Source organism: Limanda limanda, chromosome 11 (assembly GCF_963576545.1).
Source record: "Limanda limanda chromosome 11, fLimLim1.1, whole genome shotgun sequence".
Classification (NCBI taxonomy): Eukaryota; Metazoa; Chordata; class Actinopteri; order Pleuronectiformes; family Pleuronectidae; genus Limanda; species Limanda limanda.
In genome coordinates, this window is record NC_083646.1 from 28,786,688 (window position 1) to 28,799,268 (window position 12,581).

General features: G+C 38.7%; 1 protein-coding gene across 1 annotated transcript; it reads left to right on the forward strand.

Annotated features, from left to right (window-relative positions):
* The first annotated feature begins 3,170 nt into the window (after window positions 1–3,170).
* Window positions 3,171–6,539, forward strand: LOC133014032 (transmembrane protein 42-like). Its single transcript, XM_061081149.1, has 3 exons — window positions 3,171–3,832; window positions 5,970–6,116; window positions 6,215–6,539. Exons 1-3 carry the CDS (start codon window positions 3,599–3,601, stop codon window positions 6,356–6,358), a joined length of 525 nt encoding a protein of 174 aa, XP_060937132.1. The 5' UTR covers window positions 3,171–3,598; the 3' UTR covers window positions 6,359–6,539.
* The last annotated feature ends 6,042 nt before the right edge of the window (window positions 6,540–12,581 follow it).

Genomic DNA, 12,581 nt, shown 5'->3' on the forward strand with positions numbered 1-12,581 from the left:
AAAACAGTTTGGGGGAAGATTAACATCTTCAGAGAACTTGTGAAAACATCATACTGTCTGGTGGCTCAGGTGTAGAGAGGCTGGTCTGAGTGTAATAACATGTATTCTCCTTATAATAGACTGTATAATAAAGGAAACGTTTGAGGCATAGTAATACTTAAGATAAGACTTGGGAAACATCTTACTGTGTGGTAGCTAAGGTGTTTGAGGGGCAGAGAAGGATGTCGATTCCTGAAAATATCAATGGTTCAATAAGAACAAATTTACTATTTACTTTCTCTTTTACTTTCTTTTCCATTTACATGCTCAAAAACACATAAGGGCCACAGTGTAGACATTGTTACCGAGAAAATAACACATGTTAAACAGTCTCTGACAGTACTCCCACTTTTCTGGGGACAGTAGAGGGGCTGAGCCCAAAATACAACAATACACTTTATTTGTACACATTCACATGGATTGATAAACTAATATTTCTGAGAGTTTATTAATCTAAGCCAAGAAATAGATTCTATACATCATCAAAAATCATATATGAATCAAAAGGTGCCATGGGAAAAAAAAACAATATGCTGGTACAATATTATGCCAGTAATATCAGATACAGAACAGTACAGAGATTGATGTCATTCAACTTCACTATGCTTTCATCCCTATTCTCTTAGCAGGTCCTTCTGTTGTCCCCCCACGAGACTCAGACCAGCCCCTAGTACACCTGAGCCACCGCAGAGTAATATGTTTCCATAAGTCTGTTTTTAAACCTATAATATGTTAGATTTCAACATTAAAAATTTTAATAATTACTTAATCTACATACATGTGTTTTTGATTTGTATATCTACATTATTTGAATTTTTCCAACAGATCTCCAACCAAGAGAAAATAGAGAAATCCCAAATTGAATTCAAGTAACGGGGCTTTTGCACGCACCTGTTGCTAAAAGTTTGAGTTTGATATGTGAGAAAGGAAGTCGTTGCAGGTAGCTAAACATGACGTTAATAAAATGTTAACTAGTTTGAGATGACTTCAGCTTGAGGCACTTAAGCTAGATTTGGTTGTTGTTTTACAACAAAGACAAAAACACCACTTCCACCAAAATTACATACATGTTGCCAATTATGGTTTTGTTCTTTTCATCCTTATTCCCTCAGCTAAGCCTTCTGCTGTTGTGCCCCCACTGGCTAGGACACCAGATCCGGATATAATAAGTTGGACCTGGATAGGGACAGAGCACCAAGCTCTGGGACTGTGGCCTAGGATCCACCATATACTCAAGCCAGGTTGAGAAGTTCTCGACATATCTGTTACAGACAGACAGACAGATTGTCATCAGGCCGGAAACCAATACTGCTTTGGCTTGTCGTTTCGAAACCCTTTCAAGATTTTTACACCATCTTTATTTTTTACCCATATGATTTATATTGTTGTCTCAATGTGATGTTGCCTCAGACACATTACATTAACTCTTGAAGGTTTTTTTGTTTGATGTTTATTTCAAAGGCACCTTCATTAAATCACCGCACTTCACACACAAGTGCTTTGTGAAAATGACGAATCTGCCACAGAGTCTGCAACCGACCAGCAACATCTGGAATAAACATAGCACCAGTTGCCATGATCACCAGTTAAACTGGAACACCGGCCTGTGAAGATCCTCAAAATAATTGTTTATGTTTATTATACATTTGGTATCAATACTTTAGCAAGTGAAACACATTGAATGGCCATGTTTAAATGTCAAAATAACCGTGTCTACCGTAGCTTGTGCTGTGATGCGCTCTTAATACATATGTTATCACCACAACTCGTGCAGGTCATAGAAAACACACGCCATCAGATATATTCGGGATGTACCCCATAGAAACTGACTGTACAAGACTGAAAAGATTGTTCAAATTGGTCTGTGAAAATAAAGCGAAATATTAACCTGTATGTATTTATCCTGTCTTCAATTAACATATTTTTGATTAGAGTAAGGAGTAGATGAATCGCCAGGGAGAGAGGGCTGATATGTACTACTCTCTCTAAACTAGCAAGTCAAGTTGTAAGAGAAAAGATGAAGATAATGTAGTTTTATTTTTATATACATATAAATACACATACATCATCTGAAATCATTCATGGTCAGACTACATCCCCTCCTGGGGAAACAGACATTGCACAATTGCGTTTTCAGTCTATGGGCAGAAGAGATGATATGGAAATACACATTGCAGCAGTTATTTCAACTTTAAAACACTGATATTATCATCTTAGGTGTACCAATGCCTCAAATTAAATTCCGGAAAGGTGTAAAATATGGGCACTTTAAATGTAATTTATCTCTTTATCCCTTTTTTATTTACAGGGAGAAACAACTTAAGACTTTGACCCCACAAATTGTATGTGTCTCTCCACCTCTTGTAAGTTAATGTTTTTGTCAACCTCTTAACTTTTCTGTTGTTCTTTTTGCTTTAATTCTAATGTATATATTTTAAACGTACAATATACTGTATAAAAGGACAGCAACACTGTACAACCCAAACTCAAAACGAGAGAGTTGTCTCTCCCACCACTCACAGGTTGGGGACACCGAACCAAGAGTGAAAAACGAGCTCATTATACTTTGACATTGATTGTAGATGAGTCCTACACTTTGAACTAATCAGCTAAAGTAACTGTAATGTACAACATATAATGTGTTTTTCTCACTTAGTGCCCACTGCTCCGAAAATACACACCCTGGGGTTGGATTACAGTGACTGCCAGCTTTACTACTTTGCAGACCCTGTTAACAATTAAACAGATAATGTAAGTCATTTTATGTTTGTTTTGGGATGGTAGCCTACTGTCCTTTCATATTGCTGTCCAATGCAGACCTCAGTCATAAAGTCTTCACTCTGGTAACCGGTGAGGACAGTGAGCTGCTCAGGGGGCAGCGAGCGGAGACACTAACGGACATCTTCTGCATCGGAAAGTCAATTTCAAAAGGGAAAATGCTTTCTTTAGTGTTGCTAGAGGAGGAGCCAAGATTTCAATTTACCATGTAAAGTCTGGATTATAGTGTCATACGTGTCGCTCACAGATAATGTAGTAGGCGTGCCGTGTAGTGGGTGTCGCTTTGACTGTCCGTAAGGCACGGAAGTCACTCAACACAGAAACTCTAACGCCACAAGCGTTTCGGCGGTGTAATTGCAGCGCGACTCACATTCCTACCCACAACTATGGATTATCGGCTCCCTGTGCGTACCTACGACGTAGCTTCTAGGCTGAAGCATGAATTGGGCACTATGCTCCGTTTCATAAACCTCAAAGCTCGGAATTCCCGACCCACGAGTCGGAAGTTGCAACTGGAACGCCCCCTCAAGTCGAAATCTCGACTCGGAAGGTCCGACGAACCTCACTACCCCCGACTTCGAAATGCAAGATGGCCCTTCCGTATACCAACAGTAGTGAAAGCTGTAGTTTTTACTGTGTCGTACGCATAGTACAGTCCAGTCTTTAGACGTTTTACTACGGCGTTGCGACGGCCGAGCTTAATGGAACACGGCCCTAGTAATTGAAGGTTTGGGTTTTGTCGTCACTGTATTGCTCGTAACTGTTGACGTTCATTTAGCAGATGTTTCTTCTAAATACTACTGGAAACAAACCAGGGACTATAGCCTCCAATTCAAAAGAGACACTCATTATACCCACGTCAAGTATGCTTTCGTGGTCTGTTTGCGCGTTGTTAGCGGGGTTTTTGAGTGCGGCCGCGTCTCTGTCTGCAAAGCTGTCCCTTGGTGCAGACTACATAAGAGATGTGTGTAAGTTAACTATGGAAAAATACGGTGGAACTACAGATTGTGACTGGGTAAGTAACAGTTCCATGTTTTGTCCCTTTCTCAACATTGTACTTTATTTTAAAGAAGACGGGATATGAGGAATAGTCAATGCATGTTAAATTTATATCAGAAGGCCACTGAGAAAAACATGATGTAATTAAATGTATGTATGGCCTTTTGAAAAAAGGGTTAGGGTTATAGGGTTAGGGTTAACCCATATAACTGGATAAGAACACAAACCAATAAAACTAGGAAAGCACAAAAATGTATTTCTTCAAATTGCTGTTAAAATGCAGCCCCTGTTCATAAGAACCTCATGTCTTATAGCCCCTAAAAGGTACTTTGGAAGGTAAAACGGACTAGGTGAGCTATAATCTGTCAAATTAATGAAATAGAGCCATGTTAAAGCAGAAAAAACACTTAAAGTTAAAGCCCAGGATATGCAAATACTTTTTGTCGAGAGGAAAAGGTATTTAAAAAAAAGGGGGATACCAGACATCCAACTCTCCTCCTACAGAGAGGATTGGCTATTAATTTGAGCCCAGAGCAGGTATAGATAATGCAGAGTCATAAGGATTATGGTAAAAAAAGATGAAATCTTAATTTCATGTGACCCATCCTTAAATCTGGTTAGTTACCTCGTGGTTTACAAATATTGCGTATTAGACATAGCAAATATGTAAACATGGTAGACAATACTACAGTGTTGCCTACAATCACCATTTTTGACTATGCAATTAAATTCTATGACCTTAATTGTGATCATTCGGTCAGGATAAAATTGAAATGTTTTCAATTTTATAGATACCTTTGTTATTATATGATAGTAATTTTGTATTCTAAATCTACTTGTAGCATCTGTTTGAGGAGGCTTAAAAAGGCAAGTGTGTCCTCATATAAAGTGGTGTGAGTATTTGGCCATGTCTTCACAATGTCAATGAGAATGGTAAACTGAAGAACGGAATCACAAATTCTCGCTCAACTGATTGGTTATGGAGTTTGTTGCACTACTCTCTATGTAGCCTGTATTACCTGAAGAGGTGCACTTATTTATTTATATTCCATCACTGAATAGTGAAGTCTTTGACATTGTAAAAATGGTATTCAGTATGAACTCATGAAGTTAGCAAGGACCATCAAGCTAATCCAGCATCCTCATAATGTTTTTTAAAATGTCCTTATGTTTGCAACATGATCAATGGGAGTATTCAATTTTCAGAAGTGTTCAAGGTACAAGAAGGCCATAACAAAGCCTAGAGCTCACATGTAAGAATCACCTTTCCTCAGATTATTCCTCAGCCATTTTCAGTTTCTAAAAATATTAATGAGGATGTTCAGTCTTTCTTTGCTTTATGGAAAATGTCACATTAACATAGTTAGTTCCATCACAGCACATTGTACCTCTAAAGGAATAACACCAGGGCTAGTTATAACACATCTAATAACTCACATGTAAGAATCCCCTTACCTGAGATAAATCTGCCATTTTAGTTTTTTTTTTTAAAGTACTGATGATGTTCATTCTACTTCCCTGCTTTATGGAAAAAAGGCCAAGTTTACAAATTTAGTTCCGTCACAGCACATTGTAACTCTGAAGGAATAACACCAGGGCCAGTAAAGACAGAAACCATCCCTCATTTCAGGTAGACACCAATAGGGAAACACTGTGCAAACTCTGTAAAAAAAATCTAACCAATCAGAAAGTACACCTTCATCCTCTGTCTTCAGGTCCTGCAGCTTGCGTTTTTTCTGAGATTTTAAAGAAAGGATTCAATATGTAATAACTACATTTTTCGGCATCATAGATCAGTAGCCAATATAGCTTCAAACCACACAAAGCATTGAACAGCAAGATTGGTTTGTGTCCTTTGTAAAACCTTCCAATACACATAATCATAATAACTTTTGCCTGTTCTTTTTTATTTCAGTACTTCTAGATGTTTATTATTTTGTTTTCCTCTGTACATGTATATCATTTAGTTATTTTTTAAATTTCATGTTACATATCTTTCAGTACACCAATATATATTATTATGGAACAAATAAATTTACAGAAGTGGGCACAGATTGATTACAGCAGCTATTTTGACAACTTGTCAGATCTGAACCACACTGAACATCTGTAGCTGACCCCTGCTGTCCTTTTTTCCATGTTTGTGTTTACAGCTCCACGCCCCCCTGCGGCTGCTGTGTGGAGCTCTGCTGTTCACCTGCAACACTGTCATGTGGACGTTCTTCTCTAAGGCTCTCCGACACTGCTCCTCTACAGCCAGAGCTACAGTGATTACCACTGCGTCCAATTTCATCTCCTCAGTAAGCTCTCTTATAATATAATACATAAGGTTTTAGTGAAAGTGTTTAGGTTTGGGCCTCATCGCCATTTCACAATTCTCTTTGCTTTGTGTCTTCAGGCCCTCCTGGGAAGGCTGATTTTTGGAGAGACACATGCTGTTCTATGGTGGACAGGCATCTCTGTCACTCTGTGTGGACTGTTGCTGCTTCATGTATCCACACCTCAGTCTCCCCCAGAGGGGGAGGGAAAAAAGAAAGAGTAATGTCAGTAATTTTACTTGTCCCATTTGTGTGGCCTCTGCTCTTCATTTACGGTCACAACAACCTTTGGTCAACCAAGATGTTTAGAATATATTGTTAGCTCATAGTGGTGACTTTGTCACTGAATTGAGATTATAGCAGGTTTTGGATTAATAAAAAGAATCGTAATTTTTTAACTAGTAATATATTCTCTGACTCTTTACTATCATCACAACAGAAGTGACCGTGTACCTAATCTCTATAAAGAGGTCATGCATGTGACTTAGCAGAATATGTAGGCCAGGGAGAACATTTGGGGGCCAGAGGCCTTCTGGTTTTCTTTTCAAGTTAAAATTTTTAAATATTTTATTTTAAAGCTTTTTTGGGGTTGGTGACAAAAAACATAAAGACAGTTGACAGACTTTAGCATTTAAACATGGAAAACATGGAAAACATACATAAAACAAAGGAATAAAATATTAAAATAAATCAAAATAACAGATGCCTTGCAGATATGATTTCATACTTCCTACATCCATACTTGGATGAAAGGTGAGGACATTGAATTTCATTCCTTCCTTCAAAACTAGTATTTTGGTAACAATTATCCCCAACATCAGGGATTGTTGCATACAATGCGTGGGCGGCTGTGGCTGAGGGGTAGAGTGGTCGTCCTCCAACCTGAAGGTAGGCGGTTCGATCCCCAGCCTGAACCATCTGCATGCCGAAGTGTCCTTGGGCAAGATGCTGAACCCTCAATAGCCCCCAATAGAATAACAAAGTGCTGCAAGTAGATGCACTGTATGAACGTGTGTGTGAATAGGTGAATGTGAAACTGTACTGTAAAGCGCTTTGAGTGGTCTTCATCAGACTAGAAAAGCGCTATATAAATACAAGTCCATTTACCATTTACCATACAATGCCTATGAAAAGTATTCACCCCCTTGGATGGTTCACCCTTTTGTTAATGTATGAACATGAAATCATGGTCAATATAATTTTGATTTTTTGACAAGAATTTGCAAAAAAAGCTTCTTTCATATCAAAGTGAAAACAGATTTTTACAAACTAACGTCAATAAATACAAAATATATAGTGTAAAATAAGTGTTTGCATAAATATTCTCCCCCTCTAAAGTGACTGACCTAATTCAACAGACGTCCAGCTAGTTGATGCCAGCAGTGTCACAATTATTGAAATGGAGATCGCCTGAGTGCAGTTGAAATGTGTCAAGTGATTGCAGAATAAAAACACCTGTGTCTGGGAGGTCCAGTATCAGGTTCATCAGTATTCCTGCTACAATTGCAAAATAAAGACAAAAGAACAATTGAAGCAACTCAGAGAAATGATCATTGAAAAGTATGAGTCAGGAGATGGCTACAAAAATATTTCCAACTCACTGGACATCCCACAGAGTTCAGTTAAATCCATCTTTAAAAAATCGAAGAAGTATGGCACTTGTTTAAATCTGCCTAGAGCTGGCCGTCCTCATAAACTGAGTGACCGGGCAAGGTCTCTTCAGTTTCTTTTCAACTACAAAATAGTTTTCCACCATACGTTTTTTCCACTACATGACATATTCAACATATAAACATTTAACTGTTGTGAAGGATCATTTTCACTATGTATTCTGCTGTAAACTGCACACAAAGGCAGGAAATAGGCGAGACCTTGAATATCTACTACTCTAATTTGTTCCGCAACCGCAGCCAGTGAGACACAGACGTTACCTTCTGTAGTGACAATTTTGCTAGAGATATGATTCTAAGGTTTTTATCTGCTTGAATATTTCCATGATTATTCACGCTATCAACGGAATGAGACCACCATTTAAAAGAACATAAAATAGTACACATACATTGGAAGGTGATGGCTTAATATCCGAATTAGAAAATACATTAACAATATCAGTTAAATAAAATTTCCTTTTGCAACTGAAGTTTTGCCTAATTCAGTCTTCCAATGGTTTAATTAGCCGTATATTAGTTGTGGCCTGCTATCAGAAGTACCTGCTGTCCTGGTGGGAAGGATCTCTGCCTTGTCATATCAGGTTTGCTGTCCCCGTCTTCACTGAGACCTGGCTGCATCCTGAAGAATATGTCAGCCTAAATTAATATACTCCACCCAGTCATGTAAACAGTGATATTCCTCGAGAATCTGGCCGAGGAGGAGGAGCTGCTACTATTTGTAAATCTAGTTTATCAATTAATCTGAAACCTAAACTAAATCTAATTTGAAAGTCATGCTCTTAATCTGCCACACACACCCAGCCAATCCTATTTTCTATCTATTACAGATAAAGTTATTATTATTACAGATAAAGTCATGAATATACAGACTTTAATATTCATGTTGATACTGATGATAGCATTAGTTCTGCATTAATTTCAATATTAGACTCAATTGGTTTCAGTCAATGTGGTGTACACCAACCCAGTTATGATTTTTTTAACCACACACTTGACCTTGTCACATGGTGTCAAAATTTAACATCTATCCACATAAACCAATTCGATCAGACCATAATTTGTTAAATTTAAATAAATTTGAATAGATTTAACTTTATTCATCCCCGAAGGGAAATTAAGTTGTCATAGCAGCCGGTATATTTGAATACAATAAAATACAATACAATACAATAAAATTAAAAATATTGAGGTAGAAAGAATAAAAAAACAGAAGCACAAGATAAAATACAATAAAATAGCTAGATAAGGTGCAGTGGCAAGATGATGGTAATAGTACTGATGATATGATGGTAATGGTATTGTTAGAATACAATAAAATAGGTAGATAAGGTGCATTGGCAAGATGATGGTAAAAGTACTGATGATATGATGGTAATGGTATTGTTAGACAGTATATAAGAATAGTACAGTATATATAGTATATAATATAACATAATATATATTTATATATGATAGTAATTATACCAATATAAAAGCAGTATATGGTAATAATAGCATCAACAGTATATATAATAATAATAGTAATGGTGATATAATAATAGTAATTATAACATGTACACATGTATAAATATGTGTATATAGACTTATGTAAACAAGAATATACAGAGAGTATGATATGATATATAGTAGAGGTATGAATATGAATATAAGTATTTGACTATACAATAGGTAATATAATATACTATGAGTCTAAGAATATGTAGACAGAGTGTGCAAAAGACAATATTATTGTATAAAATGATATATAATATCAATATGGTGTATATGAACACATATCACATATGATGTGAAGTAAGTGTATATGGAGCGGAGTGTTGTACAGGTACACAGTGCAAGGAGACAGGTTTAGTGCAGTTCTGTGATGGTGGCTCTGACAGAGGTAGAGGAGTTGAACAGTCTTATTGCGGTTGGGAGGAACGATTTCCTGTATCGTTCCTTAGAGCAGCGGGGTTGAATGAGTCTGTGGCTGAAGCTGCTCCTTAGCTTGTCCAGTGTTTTGTGGAGGGGGTGAGTGGGATTGTCCATGATTGCCAGCAGTTTTGCCAGCATCCTGTCCTCCACCACCTCCTCCAGGGTGACAAGCTTAGAGCCAACCACAGACTCTGCTTTCCTTATTAGTTTTCTCAGTCTGTTGGCGTCCTTTGCCTTGATGCCCGCACCCCAGGACACCACAGCAAAGAAGATGGTGCTCGCCACAACAGACTGATAGAACATCTGCAGCATCTTGTTGCAGACGTGGAAGGACCTGAGCCTCCTCAGGAAGTAAAGCCGGCTCAGGCCCTTCTTGTAGACGGCCTGTGTGTTGGTGGACCAGTCCAGTTTATTGTCCAGAGGCTGATATATGCTACTCCGTTTTTTATGACACGGACAGAAACGGACAGAGAAACGCCCACTCCGAGCACCTCTGAGAGCTTTTCGTGCACCTCTGATTTTTCTAACTGTCCGAGTTTATTTCGGAGACCCCACGGACAGCCCTTGGCTGTGATTGGTCCGCGAACAACATAATTTCCGTACGACGTCATTTCCGGATTTCACATCTCCGGACATCAAACTTCTGCTTCACAATAAACGCAAACACAACTACGATTCTACGATTAATGTGACGTGTGTGTTAAGCCAGCGGAGTTGTCCGGCTGACGGTGGCTCGTTAGAGCACTGAAGGCATGTGTGCACGGTCACATACGGTTTTAACGAGCTTTCAAAACGGCGCTAGCAGGCTAGCAACCATGCTGACTGCGGTGGTAACAGTGCATAAACCCGCTGTCACGACTTTAATTCCACTTCTATCATGACACTGTTTCTATAATACCGTCAGGTTAGAAGCAAACACTGGGTAGTAGTTAGTGTCGGGAGTCCCTGCTGACTGTGTGTGGTAGCTGGGGGGGAAGCTAGCTAGCTCCGTGTAGCCTCAAGCAGATTCAAGCTGTGGAATCAGCAACACAGTTGGGAAACAAGACCGGGGAACCGCTGCGCTAAGAAACGATAACATCAGCATTTTGACCCGCTGGGTGTCACTTTATTTAGTTCTGTTAGTTGCCATGGTTCAGTGTGTGGGAGGCAAGCCGACAGAGGTAAATAAACACACGTACACTTCTTCTTCCCAGAAATGGGGTAGGCTTCTCTGAGCTCGTCTTCCGTTGCGCCACCTATGGGTTTGGCGGTGAATTGTTTTCAAACGGACTTTCGTCGTAGAAGCAAAAATCAAAAAGACTCTCTGGTCTCCGTGCGTCCCTCTCCGCCACACGGATACGTAGAAGCATAATGGAGCCTTAATTTGTGATTTACACAATAAGAGATGCAAATCAAAAACTATTTATAAAGATCACACATTACATTTACTGCATGTGTAACATGATTTTGGTCCAGCCATGATTTGGTGGTCATATCTGGGTTAATTGTGTAACTAGCTAAGTTAGACAAAAATTCTTTAATTAAAAAACTGAGGTATGAACAGAACCAAGAATTTGGAGAATCTTTTAATGCCTACTTTGGGAATTACATCTAGTGGTAATTGGTAACCTCAATTGTGCAGAAGACCTTCAAACGTACAAGGGTTATTCAACATCTCTTATATTAAAAAAAAGAGCACTATTTAATTTATCTAAGCTCATGGTCTAAAGCACATTGGGGTTGGTGCTATCAGTCATGTTCAAATCCAGGCAAATCCAAATCAAATCCACGCAACCAGGCACATTGTTCAAAAGCATTGTAGTTTTCCTATGAAATCATTGGTGAGTTGCAGACACTGTCATGTCATTAGGCATCAGCAGATTGCCATAAGGTCATAATAGACAATTTACCAGATAAATGAGAATGCTTTGGAAGAGGAATAGGGTGCACTTTGTGCACAAACAGCTTATGTGTGTGTGTGTGTGTGTGTTTGTGTGTGTAACAAGCAGAGTGTGCATGGCACACAATGTGTTTCTGGCTATGCCACTAAATATTAATATTCTGAAAAAGTGGATCTGGATAAGAATTGGTTGGTCAATTGTGCAAATACTGCAATTGCTGCTGCCTAAAAATAGTAATACAAATGCACCAACAGGGTGTCTGACCACACTTGATTGTAAGACTAACACACCCATGGTAATTTGACAAGACAGATTTAATAAGAACTTCCAATTAAGACAAATATATGATTAAACCCACCAAGTCATACAACACAGTTAGGTAAAATAATGTAAACATTATCAAACATCAAGCACCCATTAAAAATGTAAACGCTCTGAGCCAGCAGCCACTTTCTAGCTCACTCAATTACAGAGGAATCACTTCAAGCTGAAGACAATTACCCTCCATTTTCCACAGGAGTGATAAAAAGGACAATGGAAACTCAGACACATACGTATGCCAGTTGAGTTCAGAAGTTGACCAATATGCAAAGTATGTCACAATTAAAAAAAAATTCATGAAAGACGATAAGGCACAAGGTGAATACAAATCCTCAGAGACAATGAAGCAGAGTTGTGAAAAGACATTCTCAGACATGACCTCCGAAGGAACTCCAGATGATTGGGTCTTGCTCAAGAGGTTTCCTATCACAAATGAACAACACTGCAGGAGATTCTCTGCTCAGGTGCGTTCACAACAGCGACAAATCCCATGGAGTGTTCAGATGAGGGGTGGTGCAGCAGGCGGGAAGTAACATCTCAAATTTGCTGCGGAGGTAGAATCAACACACCAGCATAGGTCCATATCACCAAAAACTTTCTTGACCTCTTCATCTGTGTCTTCTATGTGTATGGCTCCACTTTGTCATGGTGAGATTTTTTTTTTC